We start from the raw sequence: 21,635 nt of genomic DNA on the forward strand, positions 1-21,635 counted from the left end.
TGACATAATAGTACCACTGTCTCAAAGATGAATCTCAAATTACTCTTACAGCTGGAAATAGAGTGAATGTAAAGATTTGTTTATAGATACATTAATGTAATGTAATGCAAGGGAAAAACCCCACTTACCTCCAGTGCATAACCTCAAATACAGGCAAGACTAATTTAAATACTGATTACAGTAAGCATGTTGATACATATTTACAAATGTTGGAGGAAAAAACCTACAAAAAGTCTATTCATGCATTAAAAAGCAGCATTACACAGCTTATTGTCAGAATGTTATCTTTGCACTGAACTCCCCCACGCCCACATACTGAGAGGTAATTTCTTGTCAATGAATTTGAGATACATTCAACAGTCCAGATTACTTAAACCCCAGACAAACCTGAAATGACAGATTTAAATACACAAATACTTCCTAAACTTTTGGGCTATTTAGTTTCTAGTATTTGTATTACTCTCCCTCTCCTTGTGCTTAAGCATTTCTTTCCACCTTCCTGCAGGGACACACCACAATGATCTATATTATCTGAAAAGATAGCGACTTTTTAAACCTTATTACCATTGTCTATTTTCTGAGCTGTTCTTGGATCAAAGTTCAAGTATTTTTGTAAATCTGGGGTCCAATTTCTTGTGTCATTTTCACTGTATCGTCCCTTCCAACGTAAGTGGCTCCAGGGATTTTTCAACTGAAGAAATCGAAGTCCCTAAAAAGAAATACAAAATAAAATTGCTGGATTCATCTTGTCAAGGTAATTTTTTATATTTATATTAACACAGAATATGGACCAATAGCTCAAGAAAATACAGCATCATTAAGCTTTCTGGAATTTCCCAATGGAGCTCAAGACAAAATAAACTAAATTAGCCATTAGAGCAAAAAAATCAGTAGCTACCCATTGCAGACAGGTTTCAAACAGGCATCTGAAAACATCTTCAGTTTTACTTGATACCTTATATTCCCTTATATCCAAGACTGCGTACGCATGGGTTGGAACTAAACCCCATTTTTCTCCTTCCTCTTCAGACATCACCCCTGTTGCTGTTGTGATAAGGACATCTCCCTTGTGAAATCTGTTCAAAAAGAGGTGAAAAATAGCTTAATTAAAATCTTGCAAGTTGAAAACTAACATTTGCCAGACACTGTAATAGTATGTTTTTACACTGTCCATTAGCATGACCCTGCTTCATAAAAACTGGAATACACCTTTTTTTGTCAGCAGAAAAAGCTTGAGAAAGTGGAACTATTTTCTTTCAGTATTTAAATATAGGCTTTAAGTGAAAAATTGTTATTTTCATAGAAATTCATATTTTTTATAAATAAAAATCAGCATTTATCAGACTGAAGTTCAATCTGTGTCACTTTTTAAAGATATTCTTCAGATCTTCAGCTGAACAGAGATGTGGTTTCATCAACACATAGCCAATCACTGCATATAGCAAACTAACAACTCTGTCACAACTCTGTCAAAACCCCCAGGATTTTGAAGGAGCTTCCCAAAACCTGAAGAATGAGAAGTTCATGTTTCCGTACTTTTGTAGGTGTTTACACTAAAGTTTTGTGTGCCCCAGCATAGGCCTTACAGGGTCTGAATTGTCAACTCACAACAACTGAGTTTCGTAATTGTTCTGAATCACAATTGTTAATTTTGCAACAATTGTTGTTGTTGTTGTGAAAACACAGTAGCGTGTTTCCCAGCCATGCTAAAATCCAAGTACATACTCAGCATCCCGAGACAGTTTACAGGGTCACTGGACTTTGGATCGACACATTTTCAGTCTAGCACAGGTGAACAGTAGTGATACTATAATGGCTAGATCCCATCCTAATTGCAGTCACACCTCCAAATTGCAAGTTATTGACAATCAGCTGAGAGCTCCTAACCAACTGAAAAAGCACTGCAGAAAGAGAGTCACACTCTTATCATGAACGCAGATGTTTCAGTCAACAGAATATCCCCCTTCTACTGCATTGAAATGCGTAAGAAACTGGTTGCATAAAACGGTTTCGAAAGAAATCAAAGTACTTGCTAGCTGACATTTAAAAATTACAGCTATATCCTTCACCATAAGTAGAATTGTTAGGAAAGGTCTGAAGATCAGTATTGCAGTCTTGATAGACTTCTGCTGCTCCTTCAGGAGATTTACTAACGGGGCATAACAACCAAGATCTTGTGATACGATTAGAAGTACTGTATTACATCTGCTTGCTAAGGACAGCAAATCAATGTCAAAGTTCTGGGGAACTGTGTGGGAACACAGAACACATTTCCTTCTACTTTTTAAACACTTAACTTGTGTATTGGTTCCAAGCTGCTCTCCCCTGACTCTGTATTCTATTTTCTTCATCAAGAAATAGGCTACTATTTTTTTTCTTCATATGTAAACAAGAAAAATCGCATCAAACAAAATTCTACAATATTTTACTCTTCTGTTCTATCAAAGCCACCAATACCTCAATTTTTCTTCTTCCAGAAAGCATATGGAGGTCATATAGTATAGTCATATAGTATCAAAATGCTATTGAAGGAGCTATGGTGACTGTAGTGCTTTTACAGCGGTAACGCAGCTACTACACAGCAAGCATTTGAATTACTTAGGAAAGAACAAACTTCTACCTCTGATAAAGCATTCTGAAAGTACTATCTTTATTGAAAGCTTGATTGTCAGAGTGCATAGCAATTCTTTCAGGTATCCAGCCAGTCAGTGCATGGAGATCAATATTCTGAAATGCAAGCATTCAAAAGAAATCAGAATAGATAATCCATTTATAAGTATATGATGTCTGTACACAAATTATAAAAGCTCCTTGAAAGAAATCAAGTATACACAAGTTACAATATAGCTCTACACATAAAAGGCTGAAGATAAGGACTATATTAAAAAAACCAACCAAAGAAAAACTTATTTGATTAGTGTAGGACAACATTTCCAAATAGCCTCCAAAGAAAAAAAAGCTGGAAAGTGAACTGATGAAACAAACTGGAATTTCAGAGCAATGGAAGCAAAAGAGAATGATCAAATCATGCTCAATTCTATGATGTGTTCTATTTATTTTGTTGATTCACAGACTTTCAAAGCACAGTCTCAGAAGCACTATTTGGAACCTTGCTATTATATATGCATTTTAAATAATTTAAGTTTTACTTCTAAGGCTCAGGGTTTGAGTGTTTTATTCTTTTTGGTAAAGCTGACATTGACACATATTTGCATAAAAAGACACTTTAATCTCCCCATTTCATCTCCTTGAAATACTGCTTATTCCCTTTTCTTTTGCTTTGTACTCATCAAAGCAAAAGCAGAGACTATAAATGCTTGAAGGGTCAATAACCAGCACTGGTGGGTGGGAACTTGAGGAATTACAAGTACAACACAGCCAGTAAGTAACCCTGACTATAGAAGGAAGCCGTAATACAGCTGGAAGCAGAGGGGGCGGGAAGGGTGGAGATTAAATGTCACAAGTCAAGCTGGTTTTCCAGATAGCAAGTTAGAGGACGACAATGGGAATAAAACAGTTATTCTCACCAGCTTCTGTCCTCCAAAACAAAGCAGCCCAACACTGACATAAACATACATATGCTACATTTACCCCTTAAACAAAGCCACATGTCTCCATAGTAATTTTTCAAAAGGTAATGATTACCTAGTACACCCTCCAAGAACGTGATTATCAAGACATCAACTAGAACGTGAACAGCACGATAAAATAAAAAAATATACTGTTAAAATTTTAAAGACTTTAAATTAAAATCAGAAATGCTGAATGAATGAAGATTATGCGGGCTACTCATTTCAGTAAACCAGTCCTCTTTAAAAGAATAATTTGCATGTCAGCCTAGCCGCAGTACAATGACTGTTTCTTTAGTAACCACATTATAGGAACCCTTTACATATTTATGTAAATGAGTGGAACAATCTGATAAACAAACTTTCACAGATCAAAGTACTCGCTCCCTCTATAGACATGTACTAAATGACTAGCCTGTTCCTTTCCTAGCTGACTCCTCTACCTAATGAGGAAGAACTGTCCTATTTACTTAACAACAGTTAGAAACCAAAATCAGCAGTATTGGTATGGGCAAAAAATTCATGACTTCACCCAACACCTTCATCTAGACTCTATATAAACACATATGCTTCCCAACCGTAAGTGCCAATCCTGCAGCCAGAGAGCTAAGATTAGTTCTCTGCCCACTGAGATGTCTTGCTTATTCTATTTTGATGGAATAATTATCATCAAGTACAGTTAACAATATCTGTGAAAGAAAGAAATAGAAAAAAAAAAAGAAAATGTCAAACCCAATAGTTGCCTCCCCAAGCAATTCATTTATTTCACTAGAAGGAAAGTTATTTGACCCAAGATTATCTAAGTGGAATTTTTCCCTCTTAGAAATGATCTAGTACTTACAGAATTTGATCCAGGAAAATCATATCCTCCCATGACCTTCATGTAAGCCTTTTCTATTAGTGATACCCACAATTCATTCTTATTGTTAGAATAAGAGCAGAGAAGTTCCCCACTATGATCAACAGGTAACTGGTCATCTATGATTACCTGTGTGAAATAAACAAATGAAAAATCATCATAAAGCTAATAAAGTATTTTGGAAGTATTTAAAAAATAAAACCAAACTCTCATTAATACACAGCTTCTCTGACAGCCAGATCTGACCATCACTCTTAGGTGTAGACACCTCTATCAATCCTGCAGTGGTCTGCCCAAGTGAACAAGAAATTCTATTGCCAGCTCCTACTTGCACTGCTCCACTGGGTGACCTGTGATGACCTGCCTCGCTTTCCCCTATGTAAAATGGGGATGACGACAGTACTCTCTTGTAAAGTGTCTCATATCTATTGAAAAAGGTAGCCACAGAGAAATTCAGTGTAATTACCAGCATTAGAAAAAGGAGAGAAAAGCCTAACAATACCCCTCACCTAATTAGGAAACAGAGCATGGACTGTGCTTGGTAGCCAGCAGAAAAATTAAGTTATTTATCTATAAGGAAACGAACTATGTGTCACATCACTTTCATAGTGTCTACTTCAGATTTAAATTTCTGCTCTCTGGAAAGGAAAAGAAAGAAAAAAAACACAACAAAGCAGCAGTTGTGAAAGTATTAACATTTCTTCTTTAAATTAGGTAGAATATATTTGGCATTATTAGAGATTGTTACTGCAGTATTTGTAGTGGTCTGAAACAGTTTCCCAGAACAGATGTTGCAGTCACGTGTTGACATTAGTCCGTCACCAATACAGGCTACCAACACAGCACATTTTCTGGTCAAATCCTGTCTGTGCAGGAATGAATAATCCTTTTCATGAAGAGCAAATGGCCATCCATCCTAACAAAAGGCAGCCATTAGGAGATATTTTGGAAAGGGTATTAAGAGCAAGGCAAGCACATAAATGATATTTCCCTGAAACACTCATACAGATTCCAGAATTTTGCAACTCAAGGACTTCCTGACTCAGAGGTTATATCTTAGCAATTAATAGCCTTTGAGGACTTTCCCCGTACTCCCCCGCCCCGTGAATATGCCCACTCAACTTCTGAACTCCCGTAAACGTTCAGTCACTATGATCTGCAATAATCAGTACTACAGTTAAGTATTATATGAAGAAATTAATTCTTTTATGCCCTTATTTATTGCACTGAAAAGAAAACGAAGCTGCTTGTGAGTTTATGAAGTTCTAGCATGTATATTCAGGCATCTCCTCCCCTTACTAAAAATCCGTGGTCATTTGAGTTATTCCTTTATGGTCATTCCATGTCTATACTCTTCCTGGACGTCCCTCTCTGTACTTTTTAGTTCTGTAACTTCCTTTCTAAGATGGAGTGGAAAAGTGGATTACTTGCACCCCCTATTCATAAATATGGGATGCATAATTTTGTTCCTGTATGGTTTTCATAATTGTTCTAAGCAATATACATTTTTTTAATGCATTTAATGTGAGTAAGACTATTCTTATGAATGTCTGTAGAAGAAATACCTACATTCTTTTACATACTTCACAACCAAAATGAATCTCAAAAGGTTTAACAATTAAAAACCTCTTTCCAACAAAACGTATCTAAAGTTTTTGCTATGCAAGCATAGCTTCACAGTGAAGCAGAACAACCCTTTAAAATATATTACTTAAACAGCAACAGTATTAAGTCTTTCCAAAACCATTTACCTTTCTAGGTACGCCATTGATATGAAGCTTCACCATGTATTTGCCACATGGATTATATTCTGGTTCTCCTTTCTTATTCTGAGGGTAAATTATACTGTTAAAAAAAAAACCCAAAACTGAGGAAATTATGACATAAATGACTTGGCTTTACATACACTGATAACAATAAAAGTAGGATTAATATAGTCTGTTTCTGGAATTTACACTGAACATAAATATGGACTTTTTAATGAAAGAGCAACTCAAATATAGTAAAAATTACAGTGGTGTTTAAATAGGTTTTGTTTTTCAGGCCTGGCTCTTGCTGCAGTTCTCTGCTTAATATAGTAACAAAAAGAAGGTAAGTAACCTAATTTTTTTCTCCAACAGAAGCAAGGCAAACAAATTTATCTTACTATTAAACAAACGGTATTTACATATCTGTAGTATAAATACAGTATTTGCCTGAATAACAAGTCAAACATTTGAAGAAGGAGAAGACAGTGCAGAACTCGCTGCTCTTGAAAAGAATACAAGCTCAGTTCTAACGAGCATAGGTTAAAACAAGAAAGTCCAGGAACAACGTTCACGCACTGGTCTGGCAACAGGCTCCCGTCAGAGTCTGCCAAACCCATGCCAAATTTATCACAGGTGTCAGTCGAGTGGAACTGAGATAGTGTTGCTAACATTAATTCTGCAATGAGATGCAAGATGGACCAGCTGTGGCACAGCAGTTGGCATAGCAAAATAGGAAAATAAACCCATAAAGCATTATAAGCAAAATTTCTATTAAAAACCAAACAAAACCTTCCAAACTATTTATTCCTCCTCAAAGCACATCTGAAGTTAGACTCCAGTGTCTGTATACACACCTTTATAAAGCTGGCTTCCCTCTCAGAAGTGCTAAAGCCACATGAGTGCCAGGGAGATGAAGGTGAAACAAATGCTAGTTTTCCAGTGTGTCCAACTGTCATAGAACATACTGCAAAAGCTTGGCAGTATTAAGTCTGAAAAGATCTTAGAAAGCAACAGCTACTTACCTTGTGATCAATTTTTTGTTGTATCTTCTTTCATATGCTGCACTGATAGCTAGTGATGCCACAAAAGAACAATCTGACACTATTGTCTATGAAGAAAAGAAAAACAGTGAGGACATTTACTAATAACTTAGATACTGAAAGACAAATGGGGTGTGTGGAGGGAAGGAAAATTGTCAGTTAGTAATTCCTTTCAAAAGGGAAAGGATTTGAACCAAGAGAAGCAAAGTTACTACTAAAAAGGCAGGAAATGTATGCTTGCTCAATATGAGGCTCCTACAGAGCAAATCAGAGTTAGAATTATTAATGACAATCAGAGGCAAGTGCAAATACCTCAGCATTCACTCACACTTACTCCCTCCTCCCCAAAACACGCTGTGTAATATAAGCAATATCCAATAGATTAATCTATTGCAGATTTCAGAATAGCTTGGGCCATCTACAACTTCACACTAAACAAGACATTTCCACTATTCTCAATGGGCCACTCTGCTTCCTGTAAAATATAAATTTAAAAATCTTGCTCATTATTTTTTCCATGCAGTAAATTAAGTGAACAATTTGCTGCAGAGTACCCCTTGCCTTTTTTCTTACTAACCTTACCGCTATTTCTGGAAAACAGGATTTTCAGCTGGAATTCAAATTCTGATTTTCACTTCCATGGCTAACACACCTGTTTATTCTCATCGCTAGAAAATGCATGGAATCTGAAGTGATACTATTTATTTATTTAATCTCATGAGAACCAAGGAAAGCATTCTCACATTTGGGGATTCCTTTTTAAACAGGAAGGTGCCCTGCAATAAACTGCTAGCAGCACACATTTCTCTTTAGGAACAATTTACCTGCTTTATGCTGAAGCTTGATACAGTATAAATCATCGTAGGGTTATTTGTTATGTCATCGGGTCGCACCCACTTGGTAAACATTGCTTTCTGTTTGGGGGATAATGGTAACTTCCCACATTTATCACTAGATTTAAGAGAGAAAAAAGTAGAAATAAATCAATAGCAGTTTAGAAAGCTTTTCATGGTATGTCCAGTCTTATAGTCATGGTATGTCCAGTCTTATGTACATCGGATAGATGGCGCAAAATATGTGCAGAACAATTACACAGCTTTGTATACAGAGCTGTAAAAACAATTTCAAAGAACACTACTGCTAAGTTTGTGAATTTTAGGGAAGAAAAGCAAAAATATTAAAAACATGAAATAAAATCCAAGAGCTTCCTTTATACAGGACTGAACAGGAGAAGGGAATTCCAAAAAGCCATCTACACCAGCAGAAACTCAAATTCTTCATTTTATTTCAATATGATGAACTAATAAGAAAAAGTTTCTTTAGTTCTGAAAATATTGAGGCTTGTCTGACTGACAAGCCTTTAGCGGAAAATTGAAAAAAAAAAAAAAGAAACAACCTCTCCCAGGTGTCTTTGTCTATTATGGCTATGTACTCTTAACATATTATTATTGCTTATGAATGAAGGTCTAGCAGTTACATATCACTCTTCCTCGGAATAGTCCTTTACAGAGGAAATGGCTATCACCTTCATTTTACAGGTAACTGAGGCAGAGGGAGCTAAACTCATCAGCTTGCAGCAGAATCAGGAAATGGACCCAAGCTGCCAGCCCACCCCAATACTCCAAAAAGCCAAATATAATGTCCTGATAGGCCTGAAGACACAACTGCAAAAGCACTGCAGAGCAGGATCAGCTTACACTGAAGTTTTAAGATCAGACTGGAAGAAGGAAGTGGTAGTATTTAAATATCTCTGCCTGAATTATGCTTAAAAGCTTACTTGAACAATTTTAAACTCTGAAAGAGAAAACAAATACCAAATATAGGAAAGCTTTGGAAATAAAAACAAAAGTAAAGTTCAGTAATTGAATCACACTTACGAAAATGGCATAGGGAAGGCAAAGCGTTCCCTCAGATCAACACTCATGAAAGGTACATATTCAATGCCATTAATCTTTGAAGTCTTCCTGCAAGTCATAAGAAAAAAAAAATATAGTTACAAACCTATCTATCATCTTTCAAAGACTAAGTTCTAGAAGGTAACAACAAAATTAGTTTTTAAAAACTAAGACGACACAGTGCTTCTGAAAACAACACAACTACCTCTTGAAAATGAAACAACAACTGTATTTATTTGGGTTTGAAATGTGCAGTACTTGATGGCTCCGTCACTAGTCCTGCAAGTACATACCTGCGGACAAGTCACCATGCCAGGACAGAAATCATTATCAGCCACAAACCTCTCCATAGTTCTAGAAGTCACATTTAAAACTACATTTGTCTAAATAGAATTTCTCAAGTCACTTAAGCCTCTCATTAAAGAGTCTTAGGATAAGCTGACAGCAATTAACAATTAGCAACACTTAGATTTCATCTAATTGGCATAGTATTTTGGAACACTTTGTCAAACAACAATAATAAAAATACTGCACACGTTTATTAGTATATTTTTGACTAAAGTGCACAGAACATTTTCTAAAAAAATGAGAATTATATTTAAATGTGAATGCAATTTGAGTTTCAAATGAGAAGTTAACTGAAAAAGGTATGCAAAACATTTTTAAAATCAAATTATGATTAAAGATGTGAAACAACATGAAGTTCTCTTGCAAGACTGAAACAACAACAAAAGAAACCCGAAAAAACCCCCAACCCAAAACATCCACAAAACCAGAAACATCCACTGCACAGGCACTACAAGAGGAAAAAACCACAGTGAAATTTTAGTAAGGCAATTCTTAATGCTCTGCAACTTTTCCAACACACCTACATTTTTATCTTCATGACCATATCCTCAGTCCATTTAAGTCCCTTAAAGTCAACAAGCAGACTAAATGTTTTATGATCAAATCCTGGACAGTGTTGAGCATCACCTCTGTCACAATCTTTTTTATTGCATGGGGGGGAGGAGGAAGGTTGAAACACTTATCAGACAATCCTTTTATTTTTTTAAAGATATATTTGATAGTTTTCAAAATTCACGATTTATGCTAAAGGTTTTATGGATTATTTGTAGCTTATTCCACCTATAATAAAAATCAAAGCAAAAGGAACTGGATGTAACAGAAGTCACAGTCCTACAAAATATTATGCTGCCTCAATTTCCAGTGAAGTAGTAGTTGAACAATCTATAAAAACATCTTTGTACCTTGGCTTCTCAGAGCCAGATCTTTCATGAACTCAGTCAGGTAGATTATGTACAACATACAAAAATAAGGCTATGAAAAATAATCCTGGTAGTCAGATACAAGAAATTGTCTTCTAAATACAAACTAGAAAGTATGCTTTGTGAATAAAAGCCACTAATTATGTTACCATAGCGAATACAAGAATTTATTAAAGTGTAGGTACCAGCAATAGGATTTGTAAGAGGTGGTTGTCCAACCCTCTGTTTATACACCTCTTGCTTCAGCCGTTTCAATCTACTGTGCAAGATGCATGAAGGATGTGAGCACAAATGGTAACATTTTGGAAAAAATTGTCTTCAACTTACCTGAGTACTTCAATCTCCTCTGCAGTGTATCTCTGACCTTGAGATTCACTAGCTTGTACTGCTCTGATTGTCTGTGGTTTATCATTTAACGAAAAATCGGGTCCCAATGGAAAGAATGTTCTGACTGGCTGATTTGGTTTAGCTGCAGTTGACTTCTCCTTCTGAGATGACTTTGACACAGATTCCTTCAGTGCCTCTGCTCTAAAGCAAATAAAAATGCATTTTGTTTGCTACAATGATAAAAATATAGTTATGGTTCAATTATTGATTTTCTGGGTTCATGTTCCCACATATGTTAAATGAAATGAACGAATTCCCAAGTTGACCAAGGCTACCTTTCTTAAGAAAAATCAATTTCTGATGCCAGTACTTCTTTATTTTCCTGTTCTAGAATCTATTAAAATACAGCATTTCCAACTCATATATAAGCTACTTTTGGCAGAACTTGTTATGATTTTTGTTGCCTTTAAATTATGCTAATAGGAGAATTTGTGTAAGTGTTCATTATCTGGATCCTCAGAACAAGACCACTGAAACACAGAGGGAGAAAACTGATTTGCGTCCTTTCCATACCTTCAGGATTTAGTTTGTCTAGCAGCTACAATAGCAGTAAAAACCCACTAGCATTCTCACAACCCAGCATTTCAGCTGCTTGAAAACTGTGTATTCAGGAGCCATACTTTGTTGTTGTTGCATTAAGATGCTGGACAGTCACACATATGCAAAATATGGGCGTTTTTTTGAACACAGACTGAGAAGTGCTGAAAACCAGCTTATACTGAAACTTAGTTCAACATAGTCCGTTATTCACCATCATACAGCTGATTTAAAGAGTTACATTGACCTTACACTCATGTAACTTGCTTCAGATATAGACACCACCCATACCTTGACAGTAGCAATTGAATTGTAAGTATTTCCCAGTTTCAAACCCATCTTCCTTGTGAAGGGATGCTGACACCCTGACTTAGCACTGGCTTGGATTCAGCATTTTTATAGAAGCCAAAAACTGTAGTATAGTACTCTGATTTATATCTCTGAAGGCTGAAGTAGTGCATTGGTACTAATGAATACACAGTCCTTTCCTAATTCTGCATGTCCCAAGATTCCCAGAAGGTTGGCACAAGGAGCTACTATATTTAGCAGTATAGCAGCCAGCAGCTGTCTGCCAGAACTCTACAGGAGCTAGGTCCACCCAGAATCCACACTCTTTGCAGTGCAGAACAGACATGCTAGATTGAGAATCCAACTCAGAGAGTGCACTTATCCCTGACAGCAGTATGTTTACTAACATTGGCAATACTCACCTATCCAGTGCTTGTCGAGCCAACTGTTTCAGTTTTGACTGGAGGCCTGCTTCTGAAGTTTCAGTAGCCTTAAGTGCAAAATAAAAGAAAAAGCTACACATTCAAAAAACCAGCATGTTTTGTAGGCTCAGTTTGTCAAATTCCACACTTACAGATTACAGCAAACAGTAACAAGCTATTTTTTCCAATTCTCTTTTGAAATGAGCACAAATGGTTTTTTTAAAATCCCAGCATAAAAAGCATACTAAGTAAGCAAGTATCATTTTGCTATTTTAGTGAATGTTCATGGAACGAAAATGATATTTGAAATTCTTCAGCATGGGCAACACCGTATACACAAAAAATTTGCCAGAACAATTAACCATATTAAAACACTATGGGCAGAAAGATGACAAAAATAAATGTTAGGTATACTACTGAGCTGTGTTCCAATTCTTTTCACCAAATGAGTCAAAAATAATCATAGTAACTTAGGAAAAAAATAAATTTGAATGTTTATTTTCATAAAATACAAACAAACAAGATTGCTTCCAAGTTAAAAATCTTGTTCTTGCATATCTAAGGTATAAAATAATCTATGACAGGGCACCAAAACAGATTGAGAGTCCTAAGTTCTGTTCCTGCTTGGGAGGTCAGCTATGACAGTTTACTCATACAACCAGTTTATGCTTTTGTTTTCCTTACAGATGAAGCATGGCTACTGCAGCTAAGCAATCTGCAAGAGGCACAACATGAAGTGTGCTTTATCCTGTGACACCCAGAAGCAGGTTTCAGGTTCTAGCTTTGTACTTTGACCGATTCTCCCAGGTCAGTTAGGTCAACTGAGGAAACAAAAGGCAAAGCTACTTTCACCACAGGAAACAAAACTAGAAATACCCTCTATAAGCAACTATTTTCATTTGCAAATAAATTACACTCTGGAGTTCCTGCTTGGAAAAGACTTTGAAAGATGTATGAAGGTAAGCAGTGGAGATGGAACACCAGCAGATCCATCTAGGAGTCAGCCATAGAAAAGGAGGAATGGCTGCTCTCTAAGTACTTCAAGGGTAAGGAAGAAACAAATCTCTCCACCTGAATATACTGAGGAGAAAGACAGAAGCAAAGCTTCAAGATAGCAGAATTCCTTCAATCTTCTTTCATCCTGGGAAGAAGAAGGTACTTTTTGATCACCCTGAGGGATAAAGCCTACAGTCATCTTAACAAAATAATGTACTAGTTAAGATTAAAAGAAACTTAAGCAGTATCTGTACCTAATGAAATACCCGATAAAAGCAGTTGTTAATATGATATAATTTCAGACTAACTTCAATATAAGTGAGTAATATTTGCATGCACTGACACAATAGAAGGAGGAACACAGCAGAGGAAAAACAGTACGCTACTGCAGTAAATTCTATGTAATAAGACTAAAAATGTTCTGCTCCAACAGCTCAGGTGGAAAAACTACAGCAGTTCTACTAACTCTTGATCTGGTTACACTGTATCACCAGGGTTTTTTAGTCTACATAAAACCAGTTTAAAGAATTCAGAGAAAAGAAGATCTTACTCTAGCATGAAGCAAAAGTAACCTTCCCCTCCCAACACCCGACATATATTTACATTACAAAGACAGAAAAGAGGGGAAAAAGAAAAACAGACTTGGTGGAGTTACATTATGATGGTGAGCTCTTCCTGTAATGAGTTAGTTAAGGCAACTGGACTTAAGGGAAAAAAGCAGTACCTGTAATTATATTCTCCATCATTTACGTAATGGCCAATTCATCCTTACCATTAATTTCAGTGTGAACTGAATTCACTCGTAACAGCTTTAATGTTGAGCACTGAGTAATCAAGTAGTATTTTTACTAGTTTTGGCATCAGTAGACAGTTAAGTTTTCATAAAGTGTTACATGCAAAAATTTCCCTTAAATTACTTCCTTTAATGTAGTCAGAAAGTAACATAGCTGACACATTAGCAAGTCATCTTCAGTTTTAACTGTTTTTAATTTCTGTTTTAGTGTTGCATTTGCTCCAGGGCAAAAATTAGCATGAAAAAAGTTCCAGAATATTTCTGGTTTTCAGTATAATCCAGTTCAGGAAAAAAAACATAAATCACAAGTCCCCATAAATTTACAGTGTTGAATAGCAACATAACATAAAGACTGGAAGAAACACTAAAAAAACAGTGGAAAAAAAGATTAAAAAATAGTTTTTAGAAATACAGGTACTCCATTTTTAAACCAGCCTTTAAGGGTCAGTCACTTGTGTAAGTGGAAGAATTTCTTACCATCACATAATTCCACCAAGTTAACCTGTAGCTTAACATACTGTTTTCAAACAGAGTTCCACCGCTTCTGTGTACAACTCTATAGCTTCTTCTGCATTGCCTTTATCATCTTCATCAAAAGCCTGCGTAACTAGGAAGTGAGCACGCTCCAAGTCCAACTGTTGTTTTGACTTCAGAGGGTCTGTGTTCTGTGACTGAACTAAATGAAAAAGAAAGTATTTAGTTTTCTACAGAAGCAGACATATAAAAACATCCTTAACATGGTACTGAAACACTAGCAGTTCTAATCAGATGGGTAATTTATATTCCTTGGCTGGAAAACAAATCTTCCTAAACTTTGCTAAAAACATCTTTGCAAGGACAAGAAAATACCACCACCATCACCCCCCAAAGCAGAGATACACTGTCAAAGATATTTCACATGTCAAATAATGTAAATAAAATTTCTTTCATACTACACTAAGGTCAAGGGTGTTAAATTATGTAAAATATTGCATCATTTGTGAAAACACATCATCTATGGTAATATACAAGTTCCTTAGGAACTATCTCATTTAATACCTTTATTAATAACCTGAAGGAGGTCACCTTCATCAAGGCTGCAGACCCCACCAAACCGATTCACTCAAGGACACAGCTGCTATTCGAAGGGACACAGACAAGCTAAAGTAACTGGCTGACAAGCACCTCAGGAAATTCAACCAGGACAAATGCTATGCCCTGTGTCTGGGACAGACTCACACCCCACAGGGTACAGCTCTGTGGAGAAGGGCCTGGGGTCCTGGGGGACAGCTGGGTAAGGCCCCGGCAGCAATGAAGACTAACAGCACCCTGGGCTGTGCCAGCAGGAACACAGCCAGGAGATGGGTGGAAGCAATTACCACCCTCTACTCAGCACTCAGACTGTATCTGGAATACCACATCCTATCTCAGTCCCTACTGATGGTTGGGGCTGGAGGACTTGGCCTTTTGAGAAGAAGCTGAGGGAGCAGGGCTTGTCCAGTCAGGAGGAGAGATGGCTTTGGGGGGACTTAACAGCAACCTGCCAGTAACTGCGAGGTTATCAAGGAAATGAATTCAGGCTCTTCACTGCAGTGCAAAGAAAGGGAATGAGAGCCAGCGGCTACGAACTGACACAGGGGACAATGCAACTAGATACATAAAAAAAAAAAAAAAGAATCACTAGAAAGACAATTGCACCCTGGAACAGGGGCCCAGAAGCACCCGGAAATTTCTGTCCTTGGGCGTTTTCAGGGCCTGAGCAGCCTGGTGCAAAAATTAATGTCTACCCTGCTTTGAGCAGGAGATTGGTCTATAGACCTCTCAAGGTCTCTTTTTGGCCAAGTGATTCTATGATTCTAACTGAGAATTGCAGGTGTGCAAAAATTTGAGACTTTGGTCTAAGCACAAATGCTGAAACTAGATCAAACAAGGAAACTCTTATGAGAGCAAAGAGCTCTTTTGCTGTCTCAAAGTTAGTAATTCTGCATAAATACCAGAACCCACTTGCTTCAAATCAATCATGCAGCTGAGGCTTAGATGCGAATTTTGATTTGTTTCTGATCAATTTTTGTCGCTGTATTTAATTACTTTCTCAGGTTTGCTCTGCAGATGTTGTTCCTAAGAATATTTAAAAGGCAAGAATACCCATACCCAAGTCCTTAGGAAGTAAGTCTCTGCTTCATTTCTGATGTATCAGAAATTCAAAGCACTGATGTGCTCATTCTATTTGTGGTTCTTCACAAAGGACAAGAAAATTAGAATAATGAAAACCAGAGCAACCATCATTGATACATATTTCACAGCACTGAAAGGCTTTCCACTCAATTAATTTAAGCAGAGGTTTAATTAGAAAGCTCCTTACCCACCTGCTGAATGGAGAGCTTGAACTCTCTCCAAGTACTCATTTATTTTTTCTTGAATATTTTCCAAGTTGGACCCTGCCATCCCAGCATAAATCAAGGCTTGTGCAGCTTCCTGCAGGGAGAATAATTTGAGACAAGGTTAATGTTTGCTGCCTAGAAAATTACTTTCCATAAACAGAGGGCCTACAGCAGCCGTGAGTTGCATAAAAGCAAGCCCCTATATCTGCAAAAAGACTCAGTGGCTGCAGGGAAATTTTGCTGTAAAGAACAAGTTATAAACGAGATCATGTTCAATCTCTCACACATGGGACAACCTGTAAGAACTACAAAAACCTTTGGAGGTTCTATAAGGCCAGATCTTAGGCCTGTCTATAGAGTAACGCAGGAGATTTTAAGTAAGATTTTTCAAGCATGCACTGAAATCAGTTAAGTAAAGCTCACAAACCACAAACTGCCTTTTATTTTTAAAGCTGCATATTTAATGTTAGGGAAAAAAGAAAGCTACTCACAAGTTATTTGCCTTTAATCTGATAATAATGAAAATAAACCAATATAAAAGCTTTTCAAAATCAAATGCATAGAATTTTGGTTTAGAAAGTCTTTTCTTTTAGTATTACTCACATAAAGCTATCAAATCTGGAAAGTCTGCAAATTATGTTTCCTAGCCCCTCAAACTATGGCTTTTAAATGTTTTTATGTGCACAAAACACTGGATATTGATGAAACTCTACTTCCAGGAGGGAGCATAGGCCTCTAGCTCAGAAGCACAGTACGTTATCTGCATTAAGGCTTTTTCCATACTGCATGAATCTATTAAAAAAAACCACCTCCAGTTGCATAAGCTGTCTATCCATTCACTAAATTCATGAAAAACATGTAAAGTTTGGCAGAATTGTAATAAACAGTCAGAGCTGACACAAGTCTCAGAAGCATATGGAGAATTGAAATTTCTCACCCACAAAAATGAGGATAAAAACCTTATTTTGTCCTCATTATTGGCATGAAACCCCCCCCACACTTCTACAGCAGTGCTCGCCTTCCCAGCAGTAGTAGAAGAAAGGAGGTGGTCATGTAGCAGGCTGAGTATGTAGGAAGCGGAACAGTTAACTAGAGAGCTGCTCCACAAAGATGGTGCTCAGAGAGGCTGCTCTGCATAGTGCAAGCACAGAGCCATGGCCATAGGGTGTCTTGTGTGCTTTATGGCCATGATTTTTTTCAAGCTTAGCAGTTTGCTCCCATACACATCAGCCTAGTTTGCCCAAGCTTAAAATTGATCCTGATATAGCCTATACTTGTTATCCAGATAAATTTTCACTGACAAGCATCACAAAACCAAGTACCACATACTCCCTGTCAACATCCATCACCATATTACATCACATAAAATGTCCACAGCAACAAAAAGGTAAATTTATACGTAGCAATTAACTACCGTTAAGGTCCAGCACACAACTATTTTTCTGCAGGGAAAAGAAGTGCACTACAGATACCTGCTCAAAGGATGTATATATTTGTCTGTAACATACCACAACTACAGATTGACAAAACAGGTGCTGTGTCATAACGGTAAGTTGTCTACGTATGATGCAAAGAACAAATGTGGACTTTCAATCCAATGCTGCAAAACCAATGCATAATTGATGTTGCTTCTGTGATTTCAAGCACAACTGTTTTGCCTGGTTTTAAGACATAAACATAATGAAAACAGCCTTTTATAAATTAAGCCTCTGAAGGACTGAAGCAGTTGACCAACTGCCTGCAGCACCAGCATGCTAACTGTTTCCAGTGACAAGATGGATGTGCAATTCAGAGTTAGTATTGATGACCTGTTCAGTGCCACTACTGTTCTTCAGCATGAGCAGTGTGCCACAGTCACGCTAAGCTAACTACTGATCATCAGTTTGCAAGTTGCTAACTGCTGGTCAACAGCCAAACTTAGAAACAGTCTTCAGCAGTTTTGCCGAAGTCATCAGGTGCCCAAGTACGTTTCTGACGTTTCTGCAGAGCACCATTAGCAAGTTACCCTAAGCTGCTTCACATGCAGCCCTCCTCTAAGGATCTATCAAGGTTACATGACAGCAGGAAGCAAACAGCACTTGCTAGCCATAGGAACTCCAGACAGGTCTGTCTGTTGTCTATCGGCAACGAACTGTAGCACTTCCCATGCTTCATCCCTAAGGTCAAGTTCTTGCAGAATCCAGTTCAGCACCCAAGCTTTCCCACGTGCTTAGTAATTGCACCATTGGGCTCTGAACTGCTTAGTGCAGTTGATAATAGACTGGCCAGAGCTTATTTGCACTGTCTAAAAAAATATGCATAAAGTACTGCAAAATACTAGATGATATTTTTTAACTACTCTTGTTTGATCTAACACTGACAGTGATTCTTCAGGCAACATCTGGAAAGCCAAACCTCTCCAGGCTAAATTATACATAAAGAATTCTGCTTTAACAGTATCTGCTGAGTTCGCTCTCACTCCTGCTCACAATAGGTTTGAACACCTTCACATATAATCTGACACAAGAGTCAACACCTAATCTTGGACTGCCAAGAGTCACCTGTCTGAATACCAAAAATCTTAGCTGCAGTTGTGATTCAAAGCTTTCCTCACACAAAGCAGTGTTCATAATCGTGCTGCTCTTTTGCATACCAGAAAACACTGTCTAGATTACACTCTTTGTCATAGGTAGCTTAAAGTGCACCAAGACTGCCAGAAATGCATTTCTGCACTTAGCAAGAATATCACCTGTATGCAGCAAGTGAAAAAGATTTTCCATACACTGTACAAAAGCATACAAGAGTGATTATTTGCACAAAAAGATTATTTTCTTCTGAAGAGCATTTGATAATTTCTTCCAGATATACTAAGAAACGTACCGTAATAAAGTAGTACTGCACATAGTCAATCAGACCATACATACACACTGTTGCGTGTATGTACAGAGCTTATCAGCATTATTATGGGTAACTATAACTTTTGCATATATATACTTCACATATATAAACTTAGCTCACCTGACATTAACAACCAGGTTTAAAAAAAAAAAAGATACTCCTTTTCCTATCCTTTCACACTTACATGCATAGGCCACCACGATAAACAACACTATCTTTTTATACACCTAGTACTCATGAAGTACAAGGCCAACTACAGAGCTCTTCGCAAGTTAACGGAAGAGAATTACTTTGGGAGGATAGTGGAATATGTGGAATGATTACTGCAACAAGGATAAACATAGGCTTCAAGGAAATCCTTTCCTGCAGGTGAGAAGTAAAGCCAGTAGAACATGGAACTTTAATATTACTTCGCAAAACATAAATCCAACAAAATGAGACAACAGACACAGCTGAAAAATGCATAATGCTTGCACAGAAGCCACTAAATACAAGTAGTAAGTCTATAGATATTGGGCAAGACACTGAATCAACTTCATCACGCCCTTGGTTACACCAACCTGAAGCTGTATTGAAATAATAAAATCAGACCCCTAACAGAAAGAATATTCACATGTGGTTAAAAACATGTCACAGGTAGCTTGTGATCTGAAGCTAGCTTACTGCTGAGCATCTTGTATTTCACCCTATAATTCTCTACTTATTTGACAACACATTACACAACAGAGTTGTTTCCAGCTGCACACTCAAGAGCTGCAGTATGCGCACTTGCAGTTCTCCAAAATGCTCAGCGCTTACATCTGAACTGAACAGTCTTTCAGGCCTGGCAGGGGGTAGGGGAGAGGCCAGGAATAAAAGTGTAAAAGTGGAGAACCAGCGGGGCAGAGACGTTTTTGGCTAGGTTACAACGAAGCTTCCCGAGAAACACCGAAGGGGTTGTGTCTCCAGCAGCTGGAAGAAGTGCCCGTACCCACTTTCCAAGTACCGTAGCTGCAGTGCTACCCCTAACCCCGTCAGTAAACAGCAGCGGACGGGCAGTACTTGTTCCCACCTAAAAATAACACGCAGGGAAAACGCATTTCGCAACCTGCCCTGAAGGACGCTGCTCCTCCGAAGACAGACAAACTTTGGGCGCGTACGCCCGGCCTTCCGCTTTCTTCTCGGCTGGGACCGCCACGTCTTCCCCGAGGCCAAGCAGCGCTCCGTCGCCAGCGTATACCCGCCAAGGGAGGGGAGCGGCGGGGGCAGCGCTAACCTTGCGCACCTCTCCCCGCCGGCAGGGCCGGGCCGCGCCGCAGGGGCGCGGCGGGCCGCCCCTCCCTCCCCCGGCCCTCTCGGGGCTGAGGGGAAGAGCACAAACCTACCAGTAGCTCAAGGGCCTCCGGGCGGCGAGGGGGGACACCGACGCCCTGAGGGAACCGGCTGCCGCCGGCCCCCCCGCCCCGTACCTTGTAGTAGAAGACCGCTTCCTGGTAGCGCCCGCTCTGGTCCCGCTGCACCGCCAGCTGCGCGAACTTCACCGCGTCCAACTCCAGTGTGGTGGCATCCATGGCCGGCGCCCTCCCGGTACCGCCAGCAGCAGCGCCCCTCCAAGCCACCCCACCGCCGGCTCCGCACCCGCCCGGCCGGCCGCTTCCCCCGCCTTCCTGACCCCGCCGCGGCCGCCGGCTCCGCCCCCATCCCAACCGCCTTCTCCCCTGGCCACGCCCACCTGCCCCGACAGAGGCTGCCCCAGCACCCGAAGCCGGCCGCGCCCCTCCCGGGGCCGCGGGGGCGGAGTGCGCATGCGCCCAGAGGGTTGTTTTGGGTTTTTTTTTTTTTTTTTTAAGGTGTGGGAAGATGGCCCTATGCTGGGCGTGCGTGAGGGTTGTACTACGCATGCTCGGGGACGCGTGGGAGGGTAGGCTTCTCGGGTTTGGCGAGTGGGCGCTGTGAGGCGCGCGCCTGCCTGGGGCGGCTGAGGGGGGGGCGCGCGCCTGCCTGGGGCGGCTGAGGGGAGGGCGCGCGCCTGCCTGGGGCGGCTGAGGGGAGGGCGCGCGCAGGGTGGTGATCCCCAGCCCGCCTCTCCCCCGTTGGTAAACCACCGGAGAGGTGACTGCGCAGTGGGCGGATAGGAGAGGCCCAAGGGTGTTACTGCTGTTTTTTAAAACAAAGTGGTATTCTTTTTTTCTTTCCTCACTTTTTAAGGGAGGTGCTTGAATAGCTTCTTCGAAGTCCTAAGCCGTAGAGGTGGGTGTTTTAGTCCTTGTTCATAGTTCAATGTTCTGCTGTTGAGGCTACTTTTTCTAGCCTTAAAGAGAGCATTTTCAGTGCATACCTGTAGGTCATCGAAGTGTAAACTAGAAAGCAAATAAGAAAAGGTGTGCTGTACAGCCCTCTTTTAAAAAAAAAACACTTCTGGTGTGCTTTAGGCTGGCAGTTTTGTAACCTGGGTCTCTTATCTAGGATGTTCAGGATTTTTTTCTTTCTTCCGTAGGAGCAGTTTAGGGGAAAACTGCCCTCATTAGGAGGTGGCTGCCAGTGCTTTATTTCTTGTTGCATTATAGCACCTGCTTTCCCCTTCTCCCCAACTTGTGTTGCAGGATGCATTCCTGAG

The 21,635-nt window shown here is 39.2% G+C and overlaps 1 protein-coding gene across 5 annotated transcripts in view; it reads right to left on the minus strand.

The window, feature by feature from the left end:
• The window catches only part of CAPN7 (calpain 7), a 35,034-nt gene extending 14,445 nt beyond the window's left edge, over positions 1-20,589 (minus strand). For 3 of the 5 annotated variants that reach the window (XM_059818579.1, XM_059818578.1, XM_059818576.1), the window contains exons 1-13: positions 20,488-20,589; positions 16,148-16,256; positions 14,321-14,478; positions 12,014-12,081; positions 10,707-10,907; positions 9,094-9,180; positions 8,041-8,167; positions 7,199-7,284; positions 6,180-6,273; positions 4,411-4,557; positions 2,621-2,727; positions 956-1,076; positions 565-709 (exon numbers count right to left, since the gene is read on the minus strand). In XM_059818579.1, coding sequence (XP_059674562.1) covers positions 565-709; positions 956-1,076; positions 2,621-2,727; positions 4,411-4,557; positions 6,180-6,273; positions 7,199-7,284; positions 8,041-8,167; positions 9,094-9,180; positions 10,707-10,907; positions 12,014-12,081; positions 14,321-14,478; positions 16,148-16,256; positions 20,488-20,589 — 1,552 coding nt within the window. The remainder of the gene's footprint in view (positions 1-564; positions 710-955; positions 1,077-2,620; positions 2,728-4,410; positions 4,558-6,179; positions 6,274-7,198; positions 7,285-8,040; positions 8,168-9,093; positions 9,181-10,706; positions 10,908-12,013; positions 12,082-14,320; positions 14,479-16,147; positions 16,257-20,487) is intronic. The other 2 variants (XM_059818580.1, XM_059818577.1) reach the window with 2 other exon arrangements.
• Between the last annotated feature and the right edge of the window lie 1,046 nt (positions 20,590-21,635).

The sequence above is a fragment of the Gavia stellata genome, chromosome 6 (assembly GCF_030936135.1).
Source record: "Gavia stellata isolate bGavSte3 chromosome 6, bGavSte3.hap2, whole genome shotgun sequence".
Taxonomy (NCBI): Eukaryota; Metazoa; Chordata; class Aves; order Gaviiformes; family Gaviidae; genus Gavia; species Gavia stellata.